Genomic DNA, 17,418 nt, shown 5'->3' on the forward strand with positions numbered 1-17,418 from the left:
TATTATCACAACGTCAAATTTTACGATAACAAATTATTATTCAATTTTAATTTTATTTAAATTTATTTATAATTAAAAATTAATATTAATAATAATAATAAGGATCATCTTAAATTATTACCATTTAAATATACATAAAGTAATAAATAAGATCTTAAGAATTGATATTTTTTTTTTAAAAAGTGAAAAACACAATTCACGGTTTTTTTTTTGTTGAGAGTATTTAACATTTAACGCGATTATTCGTTTTTTTTTTTTACATTTAAATTGATTTGTTCCTTTTTTAATAAATTTTTTTTTTTTTTTTTTTTTTTAAAAAAATACAATTTAACGTTTAATCAGTTTCTTCCGAGGTTACATCGCTAAATGTTTGCTGTCTGACACGTTTACGACATTTTTCATTACTTGAAACTCTATAACGTTTTGTATTATGTATTTTTTTCTCTATGGAATCTTCATTTTTATCTTTTAAAGTGCTTGAATGCTCGTAATTTTTTGATCCCATGGACCAATAAGATGTGGGATGATGATGATGATGATGTCTCTGATCATCGCTGTAAGGATGAGTGATCGAAGGATCCGAATTGGAAAACGTAAAAGATAAATTACGGGATTCGTGACTTGGAATAATAATGCAACTTTTGACTTTTCTTTTTCCCTTTTCCTTAATTAAATCCTCATGATCATCATCATCATCATCATCATCACTTTCGGAATCGCTATTATACTTTTTCCTTTTTCTCGATAATTTTTTTGACGTTTTTAATTTTTTTTTATTTTTTTTCTGAGACGTTTTCCTTTTTCGATTTACTCTAGAATCGTTTGAACCCTCCGACAGAGATGTCGACGATGACGTGCTTTCGCCACTACCACTACTACTACTACTACTAATATTAATAATACTATCAACACTCAAACTCCTGCTTTTTCTATTTTTTAAATGTTTTTGTTGCTTTTTTTTACCCTTGGAACAATTACTATCGCCAGCCATCCATTTTTTCTTTTTTCTCATTGAACATTTACTTTTAATTACGTCGGAAGATGATCCGGTATTTTCCTCATCGGGAATTGTCAGGGTGTGAATTGATTTTTTCATTTTCCTAGGCGCGACTTTAATTTTTCTGCTTTTTCGTATTAAAGAATCCGAATATTCCTCTGTTGATGAATCATCACTGGAACTTAAAACTACTATTTCTGGCTCCGGTTTTACAAAATCTAATATTTCTATGTCATTTTGACTGCTTTCACTTGCATCCAATTTCAATAGCTTAGATGAACTTATACCTGAGGGACCTGCAATAGGCTCATCATACTTTGATTCTGATTTAATATTGTTTTTTATTCTACTATTATTTAACTTGTCCGCTTTGTAAGATTTGTTTTCTTGGCCACTAACAGTTTCCAAAATTTCAATATCACTATCTTCACTTGACGAAGACAGTTCTTGAACTACCGTTGCTAAATTTGGATTGGGCCCGTACACGGCATGCTGGTCGAAACCAGCTATGTCATATACAGATCGCGCAAAAATATATAATTCGTGAATAAAATGATCAGTTCGAGATCTAAAATAAGGCTCAACAAGTTCTCTAAATTCTCTTCCTCTTATCGAATGTTGTGACAGGTATGAAACGATTTGAGCTAAAACATAGGCAGAATGAGATTCACGATTTTCAAGTAAAACGTTGACTTCTCGATTCAACCAAGGTACAATTCGATGTATTTGAGCTGGGTTATCCCTATAAAGTTTTTAAGTTATTACTGAAAAATAAAAATGTTTTTGAGCAAAATCTAAAGAGTTTATTTTTCACCTGTAGAACTGTGGAGTACACTCTCTGTATCTACCAGAAACATCTGCGAAATCTTGCACCCATAAGTCTCTACTATAAATACTTCGACGAAATTCAGTTGTTCCTTTTAGCCTTGCAGAAGTACGCAGAACAGAAGGATTCCTAGAAAATCTTGACTCACTTGAATTAACTGATGGTAAGGGAGGAATTCGAAAAATGTTATCAGGAAGCAAATGAGAACTGGATATTATACTTTCAGCCACTAATTCCCTGAAGTACTCTCGTGTCATAGTAGACCTATAAAAATGAAAAGTTTTCTTTAAGTAATTAAAAAAATTATAATTTTGTATAATAGAACTTTTAAAGAAAAATATTATTACCTGTACCGAAATCTTCGGTTTAATTGAATTAAATCAAAATTAAATGAGTGAACTAAATCATTGATTACGCATCTAGGCTCTCCAGGTTCAAGATGATATTGATCATAATCTAAATTTGATCTCACATTATGTATAATTGATTTAAAAGGCTGCTTACACAATGGACATTCCGCTTTTACCTGTAAATAAAAGAAAAATTTCATTAAATTTATAAACTTTACAAAAAATTGTTATTAATTATCTAAATATTTATAACACGAAACTTACCTTAGACCATTGTAGTAAGCATTGAAAACAAAATTGATGTAAACAACTATCAGTAAATGATTTATTTTGTAATTTTCCCAAACATATAACACAATTAGAATCTTGAGAATCTCTAGAAGGAGATTTCATATCGTCAGACTCTGAAGATGAAAATGTTCTTCGTAGAGGAGATTTTGAATCTGCCTCAGTAAGTATTGGTGGAGTAGCTGGACAATCCATTTTAATAAATCATTTTTCATACGAACAAAAATTATGAAAAATTCTGATGTAAAAAAAAAGAAAAAAGGAAAATTTAAGTAAAAGTATAACAATTAATTAAAATAACGATTAATCAAAATACGGCGTAAAATTAAAAAATTGAAATTAAATTGTAGCTTTTTAAATACCAAACACTCAAAATTCGCCATATTGTCATTAAATAAAATTTGTGCGACAAAAGTTTTCAAGTATGCATTTTAAAAAAAAGTTAAATTTTTTTTTTTTTTTTTTTTTAATAAATTTGTAAATTTTAAAGTTTTTCTTTATTTAAAATAACTAAAAAATTTAATTTTAATACCAAATAATTTTTTTTCATCAATAATTTTAAAACTTATAAACAAGAAAGGATTGTTTAATTTTAAAATTATTACAATTATTATTATTTTTATAAATAATTAAATGGAGTTTTAAATTATAAAAAGGTTTTAGAGCTTAAAACGTTAGGAATAAAAAAAAAATGAAAAATATTGTCGCCACTTTGTCAAATATTAGGTCATCACAATTGCAAACAAACTGAGGTCAGGGACTCTATGTTCTTATCTAAATTTACTAAATTTGTTAGTTATTTCAATTTGTTTTTTTTTTTTAAAAACAATTTTGGTGTTTGTCTTAATTTTGTATAGACTTTAATCTAAAAGGCTATGCAATGTGTGCTAAAATGGCTTTTCAGCATCAGGCTGGCACGGCTATGGAGTGTTTAAGTGTAAGTAATATAAATAAATTAAACGGTTCATTCGTACCTATATGAATTTTCGTATAGATAATATTTTAATATTTCACACCTTATTTTAATTTGTTTTTTTTTTTTTTTTTTTGAATAACTTTTTGATTTTATTATTTTAATAAAACGTCTTTAGCTCATGCCTTAAATAAATTATATTTATTCTGATTTATTAATAAAAAAAATAATAAATATTTCGTATTGTTTATTTAATTGAGTCATAAATACCTTAACAATTCTCAGTAATTCTATGACTTAGACTTCTATAAATAGTACTATTATTCAAATTATTGTATTGCCTTTTCAGATTATTTTTTAATTTAGAATTATTAACTCAATTAAAATAAAAAATTAAATGTATTTTAAATCTACATTTATTTTTCAGATTCCTATCACTCTTCAAAAAGAATCCGGCTTAGATTGTGAAGGAAGAAAAGTACTTAAATGTGGTTTTAAAATAGGAGGCGGAATTGATCAAGATTTTAGAAAAAGTCCTCAGGGCTATACAGATAATGTAAATTATGTTTAAATTATTTGAAATATCAACTCTAAATAATATAATAATAAATAATTTTAAAATTATTAATTTATTGTAGGGCATTTATGTGACTGAAGTACATGAGGGAAGTCCGGCAGCAAAATCTGGACTTAGAATGCATGATAAAATATTACAGGTATGATCATTAGATAAAGTTTAACAGTTAATTCAGATTTAAAATAATTTTATGCCTATTTTTAATTTTGATTACATATCATAGCAGTAATGGTAATTATAAAAACTTTTTTAGCTGTGAAGAGAAATTTAAATAAATTTATCGAATGCTAATATGTAAACAAAAAACTAATTACATTTCAATATTAATTATTAATAATTAAAAACAATTAAAATAAACATTTTATAAAAATTAATTTTTTCAGTGTAATGGATATGATTTTACAATGGTTACGCATAAAAAAGCAGTTACTTATATAAAAAAGCATCCTGTATTAAATCTTCTCGTCGCTAGAAAAGGTGTTACATCTACATGATTCAGTATTACAATATTATTATTATTATTTCATTTTTAAAATAATTTTTATGGAGGAGTGGATAAAAATATTATTGTAAATTTATTTACTAGCTTTCTAGAATTTTTTTTACCAAAATTTTATATTTATATTTTCTAAATTTTTTCATCCATGACTGAACATTACTTAGAAAAAAAGAAGTTATATATGCTTTGAAAACCAAAATAATTTAATTGCATTTAAATGATAATAATAATAATAATAATTAAAATAATATGTGTATTTAGAATTTTCGAAAGGAAATCATTTTTTTTTTTTTTTAAGTATTACAGTAACTACAGTATAACAATCAGAATTTTATATATATAATAATTTTTTTTTAGATTAATAATGATGTTTAGTTCAACCTAAAAGTTAAATAATTTAGTTATTTGAAATTAAATACTTTATGTATTTGTTGTTGATGATTTATTACCTTTTATTCATATCTACTTATTAATTTTAAAAAAAAAAAATGTTGTTTTATTTTCAAATATTTTAATAAAAACATTATTGTATTTATATGTTAAAAATTTTTAGTTGATAAAAAACAAAAAAAAATAAAAATAAAAAGTTTAATAACAAGTTATAATTAGTATATTTACCAATAATAAATAAATAAAATATTTATCCAAAGTTTTTTTTTTTAATTTTTTAATTGCTTTTCTTATATGTTTTTTAATTTTTTCTATACATAAAAAAAAAAATAAAATTTTATGTATGCTTATTATTAAATTGTAAAAGTATTTTTCTTTTTATTTTTTTATTTTTTTTTGCAAACATTGTATTTTATTGTTAGTAGTTGAAAAAAAAAATAAAAAAAAAAATTTAATTAGTTATTATTAAATTGAAATAATTTGATTTATTTGTTGTTTTTATTATTATTATTATTATTGGTGTAGGAAAGCTGTAATAAAAAACTTGGATAGTAGCCATCTTGTTTTTTTTTTTTTTTTAATGCTTATTATGCTTTTTTTGTAAGTAAAAAAAAATTAAATAAATTTAATAAAAATTACTATTATATTATTGATGTTTAAAAATTAAACTAAAATTAAAATGGGATCACATAAATTTTTTTTTTTTACATAAATAATTAATTGGGTAAATTATGTTTTTAGAAAAATTATTATTATTATTAATTTTTTCTTAATAAACCGAATTTTCTGCTAGTCAGAAAATAATTCAAGGGTTATTAAATGATTATTGTTATTATTATTATTATAAAAAGTATTTTTTTATCAACATGTTATTAATTTAAAAAACCGACTTTTTTTTTTTTAAATTATTTCTGGGCTCAAAATATTATTAATCAATATTCAAAAACAATTATTTAAAAATAAATATTTATAAATATATATATATATTTTATACGGTACTTAATTTTTTAATAAATAAATAAACAAATTGTAATTTGACAATAATTATAAAATTATTTCAACGGATATTATTATATTTTATTATTATCATTATTATCATTTGAAATTGTTTTAAACGCTTAATAATATATATTTTTTTTTATATATAAAAATATATATTTGTGATATTTTATTTTATCATATATATTGTTTAAAAAAATATTTAATATTAAACTTTCTGTATTTTTTTGATTTTTTTCATTATATACTCTGTTATATAAAAGTTATTATTATTATTATTATTTTTTTAGTTTTAAATAAATTAAATTAAAATAAAAACAATTTGGGTAATTTTATTTCAACTAAATACTCATAAAATATTTCTCTTTTTGTTAGTAAAGTTAACCGAAATTCGTTAAAGATTATTTCATTTCCGGTTTCAAAATGGCGGAAATTTGAACTTCCTTTATTTTGTCATAATTAGGGTTAACGTATTTAAAAAAAGATTCGATTTATTTTACTGGTGCTGATTCGGAAGTTGGAGTTTCAGATGTTGGTGTAGAAGGTGCTTGTTTAACAGCAGGTCTACCAGTTTGATTGATCGGGACAACGCGTTCTCCAGCAACAGCAGGAGTTGTCTGAAATTATATTCGAGTTGTAGGTGTAGGGGGGCTAGGGAACGAAAGAAAATTTTTTTTTTTTACGTTACCTTTTTAGGAGCTGATATTGTAAGAACTCCATCGGAAGAAAGACTCGATGTGATGTTCGATACCTCGATGTCTGATGGCAATACGTATTTTCTAACAAAATGTCTAGAAATAAATCCATGTTCGTCTTGTTTTTCTTCGTGTTTTCCCTCGACGAGGACAACATTGTTTTGCGTCTTGACGACTATTTCGCTTGGTGCAAATTGTTGGACGTCCAATATAACCTGAATTAAATCATGAATTAAATGAAAAATTTCAATGTCTTAAACCTGCCCGTTTTTGGTCGTACCTGAAATTTATCTTTGTCGGATTGTACAGTAGAACTTCCACTAGATTGTCTCGATAGTTCTCTCCAGGGTCTTAAATAACCACTTCGAAGCATTGGACTGTTGAAAAGAGAACTCACCAAATCATCTCTTCTCAAACCCAAACCAAAATTTTGATCAAAAAGTTTCATGGGACGATCAAAGTCATCCCACCAGTCACGATATAATAAGGGAACGAGAGACATCTTGAAAAAAAAAAAAAAATTTTTTCTACGATGTAAATTTACGGTTACAATTTTTTTATAAATTAAATTAAATTTAAATAAAAAATAAGAAATAATTTTTTAAAAATTATAATAAAAACAATCTTACCTTTCCTTTTTTTTTTTTTTTTTTTGTAAAATAAAAGAAAACAAAAAAAATTTAAAAAAAAAAACTTATTGGATGAATAAAACTCGAAAGAATGAAGAAAGAAATAAAAAAAAAAAAAATTTTTTTTAACAAACTAAAATAATCCAAAAATAAACATTTGCCATGCCAAGGATTGATCAAAAATTATTTTTTTTTTTTTTTTTAAATTGGGAACTATATTTTTTTTTAGCCAAAATAAATTATTGACCCTATGAAAAATAATAATAATAATAACATCAATATAAATAAATTAAATTAAAAGAATAAAAAATAAAACAATTTTCTCATGATTTACAAAGAATAAAAAAGTTTTAAAATTAATAAATTAGAAATCGAAGAGTATTATTGATGAGAAAAAAATTTTAAATAATTATTATTTATTCCAACTTATTGAAATGATCTCTTTAATTATTAATAAAAATTAAATGGTGATCCCATAATAAAGATTTAAAAACCATTTTCCATGCATATTTTTCATAAATATATTTTACAAAATCCTCATGTAAATAAATCCAAGGGCGTTATCTCTAATTTTAAACATCACATAAAAATTTTTTCATGATTATCCAATGCACATGTATAAGCATTTTCTAACTCATTATTCATCAAATTTTTTTTTCAATATTGAGTAATTTAATTTAGTAATACATAATAAAAAATTTTTTAATTTGTAAAAATAGTACTAAAAGTATCTTTTACTTGCACTAAAAAAAAACGATATTAAAGTTGTCTGTTTGATAAATAATAAATGAAATCTATGAATACTGGAATTATTTGTTTTATCGATTTATTATTTCAAGTTACAAAAGTAAATAATTTAACTTTTTCTGATTTATACAAATGTTTAATAAAATATTAAATAAAAATTAAATATCCATTTTTTTGAAATTTAAAAAAGTTTTTATACATTAAATATAAACTGTACAATATCGACTTTCATGTTCCTCTGCTTTAAAATATAAAAATAAAGTTTAATCAATTTCTTCTTCATCACTGAAATAACCATTTTGTTTAAATTTTTTTCTTTTACTAGTTTCAGGTTTGTCTACACCCGTTTCATATTGTCCAGTTGCAACTTTAAATTCATATTTAATTTTTTCCGCTTCCTCATGATCTAATGCTATTGCAGCACTTAAAGTTTCCATATCTGGCTCATAAACCTCATTATCACTATCAAAATCAATATTAGGTTCACTCGAATTTTTGTTTTTCTTTTTTCTTATTCTCTGTTTTTTGGGTGGAGGCTGTCTTTCTCCTAAAACATTGTGGGGACATTTATAACTTAAGTGACCATCTTCTCCACACTCATAGCATTTGGATTTATCGGGATAATCACGTCGTCGAATAAATTGAGCGCTTCTTCCATTGTCAGAAGCGATGCTAGCCTTTAATGTTCGTCCAAACATTTCTTTGCCATTTAACATTTTACAACAATTTTGTGCGTCTTCTTTTTTTAAAAATAATACAAAAGCGACCCCTTTACTCTTTCTTGTTTTTCTGTCTTTCATTACTGTAACTTTAACTACTTTACCATATTCACTAAAAACTTTATGCAAATCATTATTGGTCAGTGAAAATGATAAATTTGAAACATAAACTGTACTTTTACTGGGAGCTAATCCTCCACTCATTTTTAATAATTTAACGATTTCTATTTAAAAATAAATATAAAAATAAAGAATTTTTATCGGTCATGTCAATAATAATGTAAACATATTTTTTTTTTTTCTCCAAAAATTAAAGAAATAAAAAAAAAAAAAAATTCTACATATCTTTAGTTATACTAACTTTAAATTCGTTTGACATATCAATAGCAGTGTCAATAATAACAGTTAATTAATTCTATTTACACGTTCTTAGCACGTGGGTATTTATGTATTTTTATTTTATGTAGCATTACATTAAAAATGAAAGATTTTACAAAAGAAGTAGATAATTCTGTAGAAGCATTTTGTAAGTTAGAAGAATTAAATTCTAAAAAGAAATTATTTTCTGAAAAAAAAAGTATTCATCTGAAAATAACCTTGTTCAAAATACCTATTATTAACGGTATAAGGAAAAAGTATTTGTGAGTATAATTTACTTTACTGTTTTTTTTTATTTAATTACGTTTTATAATTTTAATTTTTCATTAAGAAAACTTCGACATTCTCGTTTTGGAGACAATCCAGAAACATGTTTGTTCGTTCCAAACAGAAGGAGTGAATTAAATTACAAAATAACAACTGATGAAGAAATTGATTTAACAGTAGATTATTACAAAGAATTTTTAGAAAAGCACAATGTGGAAGGAATTAAAACGGTTAGTACGTGATCTATATAATTTTTAAATCAAATTTTATCATTGTATTATAAAAATTTATAATTTTTTTATTTTAGATAATGCCCTTAAAACAGTTAAAAAATGAATATAGTTCTTTCGAATTAAAGAGAAAACTTGTCGACAGATTCGATTTATTTTATGCAAAACATCATTATTATTCAATCACAGATTTACAGCTGGATTGGGAAAAATTTTTTTTACTAAAAACAAGTAATAAAATTATTTTATTATTTAATGGGAGGAAACTAATTAACAATTTTAATTAAACTATGATTTTTTCGTTTTTAAAGACTTCCATTAGGTATATCATTTCCTGCATGGGATGCTCCTGCTGATCCTAAATTTAACGAAAACATTCAGAGAGCCTTATTATCTACAACTTTACATTTAAGACCTTTTGCTGATAATTATTCTGTACCTGTAGGTACTGTATCACATTCAAAATCACAAATAAAAGAAAATTTATTAGAAATATTAAAACAAATTCAATCTGATGATGTCATACCTGGAGGATTTAAAAATGTTAGAGCGTTGTATATTCATTCATCAAATCAAAAAAGTATTCCTTTGTATATTTGCGAAGGTAAGCTTTCTTATACATATTTTTTTTGTAATACCTTAATATATTGAACCTTAAACTTATCGATATTTTGTTTGTTAGATATTCCTAAAAATTTAGGTACCATAAGATTAAAAAATACTAAAAAAAGAGCAAAGAAAGTTACTGGAGTACTTAGCACCTTAGGGAAAAAAGTTACTGTTAAAAATGATGGAACAGTTATTATAAGTAAAAACAAGGATGAATCTCTCAATTCCGACAATGTAAAGTTTTTTCTCTTTAATATTTAATATTTTAATGATAATAATAATTAAAAAGCATGTTAAAATAATTTGATTGGTGAAATAATAATATTTGTTTTTAAATTTAGAACGAAAATGAAGATGGTATGGAATTAGTCGAAGAGAATGATGAAGATGATGATGAGTACATAGCTGATGTGGAAAATGGAAACAAAATAGGAGAATATGAAAGTGAAAGCGAAGATGATTTAGAACTTGAAGAAAAAGAAAAAAGATTAATGGTAATTATTTTTGTTTTCTTTTTTTTTTTGTCTTTCGGAAATAATTTTAGTTAACATTTTATTTATTTATATTACAGAAAATGATTGAAAAAAGAAATGTAAACAATCGAAATAAAAACCCTGATGATGATGATGATGATGATGATGATGAGGACGATGAGGATACGGAAGGAAAAACGTCACCGAAAAAAAAACGAAAGAAAATTGAAAAGAAAAATACTAATAATAATAATAATAAGAAGAGTAAATTGCAAAAAACAAAAGGAGGAGGTACAAAAGAAAAAACAAAGATGTCATCTCAAGAAAAGAAATTAATCAAATTGAAAAAAAAAGAAAAATTAGCACTTAAGAAAAAAGTTAAAAAAGAAAATTTAATTTTAAAGAAAAGAGCAAGAAAATTATCCAAAGTGTAAATTTTTTCTTTTTTTTTTTTTTTAAAACAATTTTTTAAATAATAATAAATAAAAAATTAAAAATTGACAATTAAAAAAATTTTTTTTTTTTTATTAAAATAATAATAATAATATTTATTTAAAACATTTTGTAACATAAAATGCTAAAAAAAAAAAAAAAAAAAAAAAAAATGACGAAAAGAATAAAAAAAATAAAATTTAATATGAAGGTATTAATAATAATAATAATAATTTCCGTTCTCCCCAACATTAATAAAGTATATCCCCATGATTATTAATTAAGTTTTCGTTATTAAAAAAAAAAAAAAAACATAAAACATAAAAAACTCAAAAAGTGAAACGTAAATATTAATAATAATAATAATAGTAATAAAAAACATAGTAAAAAAAATGAAAATGGTAATAATAATAATAATAAATTAACAAATTGAAAAACTTAATACCTTTTAAGAAACAATCAATTAAACCCCAGTCATTATTATTTTTAATTTTAAAAAATATATCCAAAAAAATATTGAGACAAATAGATTTGTTTTCCTTTTTTTTTTTTTCCCCCTTCAATTTAATTATTAATAATAATAATAATAATAATGTATAATAAAAATCATAATCCTGAATATATATATATATATAGAATAAAAAAAAAAAAAAAAAAGATTCAAATCATATACGGTTACATATTTATTAATTTTTTTTTGTCTTTTTTATAAATAGCATTCTTTTTTACATAAACCTATATAAACGATCAAGTGTAAAAAAAAATTATATATAATAATACACTTTTCCTTTTTTTTTTTTTTTTTTTTTTTTTTTTTTTTTAATAAAATGTATTCAACGATTTGTTTTTCTACTTTTTTTATTAAAATACGACGGATACAACACAACTAACCAAAGTTTTTAACAACATCGAAAACCTTCAACAACATACCTGGTAGTAGTAAAATATTCATTAACCGAATACAACACAGTACACTGAGCTATAACTCAATCTTGAATCTACAAAAAATTGTATTTACATAAATCAAAATAGTTTGATTTTCCCCCCTCCCTCCTACTCTCCTACCCTCCTCCTACTACTCTTTTTCCTTTTTCTTTAACCATTTCAAATAGTAACAAAATATTACAAATTGTTTAATTAACTGATTTTTCGAAATGAATGAAGAACATACCTGAAAATATTTTTTTATAATGTTAGGTTTTGTAAATTAATTTTTTCTTGTTTTCCCTCTAGAAGAACATTTAACCTAAATATAAATATATATATATATATATGTAAATATATAAAACACACATTCTTTCATCTTCTTTTTTAGATACTTTCAATTTTCGACTTTGGTTAGATGTTTTAAAAAATATCACAAATACCTAAATAACTAAGCTACATTTTTCATATAGAAAACTTTACATCTTAAATCTATATTATAATTAATTAATAATATAAAATCAAATATATAATTCAACATTTTTACATTTAAAAAAAAAAAAAAAACCCCTTTATAGAATTACATTAACCTTACGAATAAATTTAAAAAAAAAAAAATTTTTTTTTCCACTTTTTTTTTTTTTTTAAACATTTTTTTTTTTTTTTTTTTTTTTAAACATATTATTTAATGTATTAAAATTTAAATAAATGAAAAAAAAAAAAAAAAATTGTATACAAAAAAATTAAGTTATTGTAAAATGACCCTATCAAACTGATCATTTAATCCAATAAAACTTACTAATCTGGAATGTTTGTCTTATATATATATATATAATTAATTTTTTCTTTGTTTTTGTGTCCTTTATTTTATTGATGGGTTTTTAATTCTTATTAGTATTATTATTATCGGTTTTCAGGCTGACTAGTGATGGGACGCTTAAAAAGTAGAATGTGTGGTTCTGAAAAAAAAAAAAAAAAACTGTGAGTACTTTTTTTAAAAAAAAATGTTTTAATCAATACAAAAATATATGTGTGTGTGTGTGTGTGTGTGCATGTGTGTATTCAGATATCATTTTTCTTTTTTTTCTTTTTTTTAAATTTCAAAGGTTTAGCAAACCAAGTTAAAATAGGTTTACAGCTGTCTTTTAGAAGCATCTGTGGCCTTTGTGTGTTTACATCTGCCACCTTGTCTGTATTCTTTATTTATTTTTTATCAAATGTGTACAACAAAAGATATACCTGACTAGGGTTCATGAAATAAAATTGTTTAGATTTAAAAAGTCATTTTTTTTATTGATAACATCCCTGCTTTTTTTTTTTTTTCTACGAGTAAGAAAATAAATCGCTAACAAATAAGAGAATATAATTTTTTTTTTTTTAAAGAATCCATTCTCAATTCAAATTACATCTACTAAAAACTGATTGAGTGAAAAACATACATTACAGATTGATTTTATAATATTGAAAAATTTTTAAAAAACTTACCTGGTTTGTGTACCATGTAATGAATCCATCCCTGACTTTGTTTGATCCCTATATCACGCCATTCTCTTTCACTCATAAGGTGTGATTTAGGTACAAGTTTAGCTAATTCTTTTGGCAAAACAACATGCCTAAAAAAAAAAAAAGAAAGAATTATTATTGTTGTAAATTAAATAAATTAAAAAAAAAAAAAAAAAAAAAAAAACCTTGGGCAATTTTAAAAATTTAAACACAAAAAAAAAACGAGAAAGTAATTTTTAAAAATTCAATTTTCAAATTTGTACAATTTAAATATTTCAAATATTTTAAACCGAATAAACATGCACATGCAAATAAATTCTTTTCTTTAGATTTTTTTTAATGCGACAAAGATCGCGCAAAAATATTTTTTCACTAACGTATTTATGAACGGCTTATAAAAATTATAAAGAATAAAAAGAAAATTCAAAACAAAAAGAAAGAATAGGCCAGGTGCTATATTTTTATTGTTTCGGGCGCTAAAATAAATAGACGCTATCTTAGCCTATTCATTTAATACTCAAAATATTCAATTATTAATAATATAATAAATTAATTATTAAAAAAACATTAATGCATTTTTAATTTTATTAAAATAAATTATTTGACAAAGTAAAAAACAATTAAAAAATAATAATTTTAATTAAAACAGAAAACAAATTTGACAAGATGAGACATGACAGTAGGGTTATGCCGTGAAAACAAAATTCAATTTAATTAAATATTTTATTACCTGTATTCATATTTGTCATCGTAATATTTAGGCGAATAATAAAATTCGTCGCTAGACATCTTTAAAAAATGTAATTTTAAAGCAAATTATTAATATTATAATCAAGTATTACACCACAAAAAGAGCAACTTCACTTTGACCGTTAAAACAAACGAATGAGACTTACGTTTCTTTACTGCGCATGATCAGCTACTACGTAAAACGTTGAGCTACTTTATTTAACTTTTTTAGTAATAAAAAATAAAATTAATAATTTTTATTAATTTGAAAAATATTTTTATAATAAAATAAAATAATATAAGTAAAATATTTTTCAATTTTTTAAAAATTATTTAAATTTTTTTATAACCTTAGTTGGACAAGTAAGCATAGGTATATTTTTGTATTGGGATATATAGGTATTTTTTTTATTTCTAAATGGACAGAAGTAAAAGCAAAAGATCTAGGTCTCGGTCTAGAGAGTCATACACTTATAAAAAAAGTCATAAAAAGCACAAGTCAAAATCCAAAAAGAAAAAAAAACATGAAAGAAAATCAAGTTCATCTAGAAGTGAATCTGAAATGTCAACTTCATCTACTGATTCAATTAAATTATTGAAAAGGCTTCAAAAAGAAAGATTAAAAAAAGCTGAGAACATTAAAAAACTTAAGGAGTTGGCTAAATTAAATGAAACTCCAGAAGAAAAAAGGTTGAGAAGGTTGAAAAAAAAAGAAGCCAAAGAAAGGAAAAGGAAAGAAAGAATGGGTTGGGATAGTGATTACTTACATTACACGAATACTGATAATCCGTTTGGTGATGCTAATTTACTAGATACATTTGTTTGGAAAAAAAAACTTGATCGTGATGGTTTAACAGGTGTAAGTTCTGAAGAATTAGAAAAAAGAAATAGGGAAAAGCAGGAGGAAAATAAAAGAGAATTAGAAAAAGTAAAAAAAAGAAGACAAGAGAGAGAGTTAGAGAGGCATCAAAGAGAGGAAGAAGTGGCATTAATGCAAAGAAATAAAGAAGCTGCACAGTTTCAGGAATGGGAAAGGCAAGAAGATCAATTTCATTTAGAACAAGCTCGATTAAGGTCTAAAATAAGAATTGATGATGGCAGAGCAAAACCTATAGACTTGTTAGCCAAATACATAGGTGCTGAAGAAGAAGTTGATGCTGTTGAAATGCATGAGCCCTATACTTATTTAAATGGTCTTACAACTAAAGACCTAGAAGATTTAATAGAAGATATTAAAGTTTATAAAGAATTAGAAAGGGGTAGAAATTTGGATTATTGGAATGATATAACTGTAATTGTTGAAGATGAATTAAAAAAATTGAGAAAGTTAGAAAAGCAAAGTGAATATGAAGTGGCAGTCGATAGGAGAGAAGGTATTCATCAATCTGTCGTATCTGATGTTGCTTCAGTTTTTAAAGGCAAAACAGCTTCTCAGTTGGAAGCACTTCAACAGCAAATAGAATCAAAAATCACATGTAAAACAGATGGTATTGATATTGGATACTGGGAATCATTATTATCTCAACTTAAAGCTCATATGGCCAGGGCAAGATTAAGAGACAGGCATCAGGATAACTTAAGGCATAAATTAGAAATGTTAAAAGCAGAACAAGGTGTTGCTGCCACAGGTGAAGATTATGAAGATGCAGATCAATTAAATACTATAAAGCAAGAACCAAACTATGAATCAGATGAAGATGACTCAGAACATAGTCAAGAAAGTGAAAAAGATGAACAAGACATTGTCAATGACATGCTCAATGAGTGTTTTGCAGATTATGAATCTGGAGGATATAGTCCAAAATATCTAAATCCATCTGACTTGGAACCTGGTACACTGGTAACCACAGAAGAAGATGATACCCAAAGATTAGAATTTTCTAGAAATCAAGTGTTGGGAACAGGTCAAAGAGTTGAAGTAAATATTTATAAATTTTTATATTGTATTGAAACCCTATACCAGTACGTACACTTAATTTAAAAAAATTCATTTTTCTTTTTCAGAATATATTAACAGCAGAAGAAAGAGTACTTCACCAGGAAGCGAGGAGGGGAATGACAAGCGATGAAGTAGAATTTTCAGTAGAATCAGCATTAGATACTCAAATGTATTTGTGGTCAGATAAATACAGGCCTAGAAAGCCAAGATATTTTAACAGAGTTCATACAGGATTCGAATGGAACAAATACAATCAAACTCATTACGATATGGATAATCCTCCTCCCAAAATTGTTCAGGGATACAAATTTAATATATTTTATCCAGATTTAATAGAAAAAAATTCAACTCCCGAATATTATCTGGTTAGTTATCACATTAAAATGCAATTTATGATTTTTGCCCCTGCATGTAATACATCCCATAATAAAAATAAATAAATTTTGTTTTCAGACAACTTGTTCAGACAACAGGGATTTTGCCGTTCTTCGTTTTCATGCTGGACCTCCATACGAAGACATAGCATTCAAAATAGTTAACAGAGAATGGGAATATTCATATAAAAGAGGTTTTAGGTGTCAATTTCACAATAATATTTTTCAATTATGGTTTCATTTCAAGAGATACAGATATAGAAGATAATATTTATTCATTTACAAAATATTTTACTATAGAATTTTTTTTTTTTTTTAACCTTATTCCAATTAAATTTAAAATATGACATAATAAACGTATACATTTCTTAAAAGTTTTAATTTAATTATTTCACTTTTCATATTATATTTAGTAAAGTCTTTTAAAAAATTAATTATTACAAAAGATGAAAAACGATCAGACAGAAAAAAAAAATTATTACTGGTTTTTTTTTCTTAGAAAATAAAAGACATTTATCACGTCGGTTTTATTACTTGATTAAAAATTACGTAATATTCCTGTTGTAAAGAAAAAATGATGAGAAATGTGAGAATTTACAAAAAAAAGAAAAAATAGTATAAAAGAAAAATGTTTTTGTTTGTTTCTCAAGTTGAAAAATATAAGGAAAGGTAATGTTTCAAAGAATATTAATCATTAATAATGATAATGATGATAAAAAAATCATTTCTTTTTCCGCCATTTTTTTCTTTAATTCCCGCCATTTTTTTTTGTTGACGACACCTATCGATTGTCATTATTTTACTTACGAAAGTTTTTTTTTAACAAGATAACCGGAAAAAAAAAAAAATTATTTTTCATGGATTCTCTTGTTAGGGAGTAACGGAAATAATAATAATAATAAATTGTTACGGGTCGAGTAAAAATTTTCTT

General features: G+C 24.0%; 7 protein-coding genes across 7 annotated transcripts; 3 read left to right on the forward strand and 4 right to left on the reverse strand.

Moving 5' to 3' along the window:
- Positions 1 to 334: 334 nt before the first annotated feature.
- On the reverse strand, positions 335 to 2,656 carry Phum_PHUM370640 (ubiquitin-protein E3 ligase, putative; the record flags this gene model as incomplete). Its single annotated transcript, XM_002428171.1, has 4 exons — positions 335 to 1,739; positions 1,812 to 2,087; positions 2,171 to 2,349; positions 2,438 to 2,656. 4 exons carry the CDS (start codon positions 2,654 to 2,656, stop codon positions 335 to 337), a joined length of 2,079 nt encoding a protein of 692 aa, XP_002428216.1.
- A 685-nt stretch (positions 2,657 to 3,341) lies between these two features.
- On the forward strand, positions 3,342 to 4,445 carry Phum_PHUM370650 (uncharacterized protein; the record flags this gene model as incomplete). Its single annotated transcript, XM_002428172.1, has 4 exons — positions 3,342 to 3,398; positions 3,802 to 3,930; positions 4,013 to 4,090; positions 4,335 to 4,445. The coding sequence occupies 4 exons, from the start codon at positions 3,342 to 3,344 to the stop codon at positions 4,443 to 4,445; spliced, it is 375 nt and encodes a 124-aa protein (XP_002428217.1).
- Positions 4,446 to 6,330: 1,885 nt separating this feature from the next.
- Phum_PHUM370660 (protein lethal, putative) lies at positions 6,331 to 7,036 on the reverse strand (the record flags this gene model as incomplete). Its single annotated transcript, XM_002428173.1, has 3 exons — positions 6,331 to 6,456; positions 6,528 to 6,749; positions 6,815 to 7,036. The coding sequence occupies 3 exons, from the start codon at positions 7,034 to 7,036 to the stop codon at positions 6,331 to 6,333; spliced, it is 570 nt and encodes a 189-aa protein (XP_002428218.1).
- A 1,137-nt stretch (positions 7,037 to 8,173) lies between these two features.
- On the reverse strand, positions 8,174 to 9,008 carry Phum_PHUM370670 (RNA recognition motif containing protein, putative; the record flags this gene model as incomplete). The annotated part of the gene is made up of 2 exons (XM_002428174.1): positions 8,174 to 8,817; positions 8,987 to 9,008. 2 exons carry the CDS (start codon positions 9,006 to 9,008, stop codon positions 8,174 to 8,176), a joined length of 666 nt encoding a protein of 221 aa, XP_002428219.1.
- A 101-nt stretch (positions 9,009 to 9,109) lies between these two features.
- Positions 9,110 to 12,360, forward strand: Phum_PHUM370680 (uncharacterized protein; the record flags this gene model as incomplete). The annotated part of the gene is made up of 6 exons (XM_002428175.1): positions 9,110 to 9,270; positions 9,339 to 9,508; positions 9,827 to 10,108; positions 10,187 to 10,347; positions 10,455 to 10,607; positions 12,334 to 12,360. 6 exons carry the CDS (start codon positions 9,110 to 9,112, stop codon positions 12,358 to 12,360), a joined length of 954 nt encoding a protein of 317 aa, XP_002428220.1.
- A 485-nt stretch (positions 12,361 to 12,845) lies between these two features.
- Positions 12,846 to 14,234, reverse strand: Phum_PHUM370690 (Cyclin-dependent kinases regulatory subunit, putative; the record flags this gene model as incomplete). The annotated part of the gene is made up of 3 exons (XM_002428176.1): positions 12,846 to 12,901; positions 13,428 to 13,555; positions 14,176 to 14,234. The coding sequence occupies 3 exons, from the start codon at positions 14,232 to 14,234 to the stop codon at positions 12,846 to 12,848; spliced, it is 243 nt and encodes an 80-aa protein (XP_002428221.1).
- Positions 14,235 to 14,592: 358 nt separating this feature from the next.
- On the forward strand, positions 14,593 to 16,993 carry Phum_PHUM370700 (paramyosin, putative; the record flags this gene model as incomplete). The annotated part of the gene is made up of 4 exons (XM_002428177.1): positions 14,593 to 16,092; positions 16,179 to 16,478; positions 16,567 to 16,688; positions 16,987 to 16,993. 4 exons carry the CDS (start codon positions 14,593 to 14,595, stop codon positions 16,991 to 16,993), a joined length of 1,929 nt encoding a protein of 642 aa, XP_002428222.1.
- Positions 16,994 to 17,418: the final 425 nt, after the last annotated feature.

Source organism: Pediculus humanus, genomic scaffold, assembly GCF_000006295.1.
Source record: "Pediculus humanus corporis 1103172107803 genomic scaffold, whole genome shotgun sequence".
NCBI lineage: Eukaryota > Metazoa > Arthropoda > Insecta > Psocodea > Pediculidae > Pediculus > Pediculus humanus.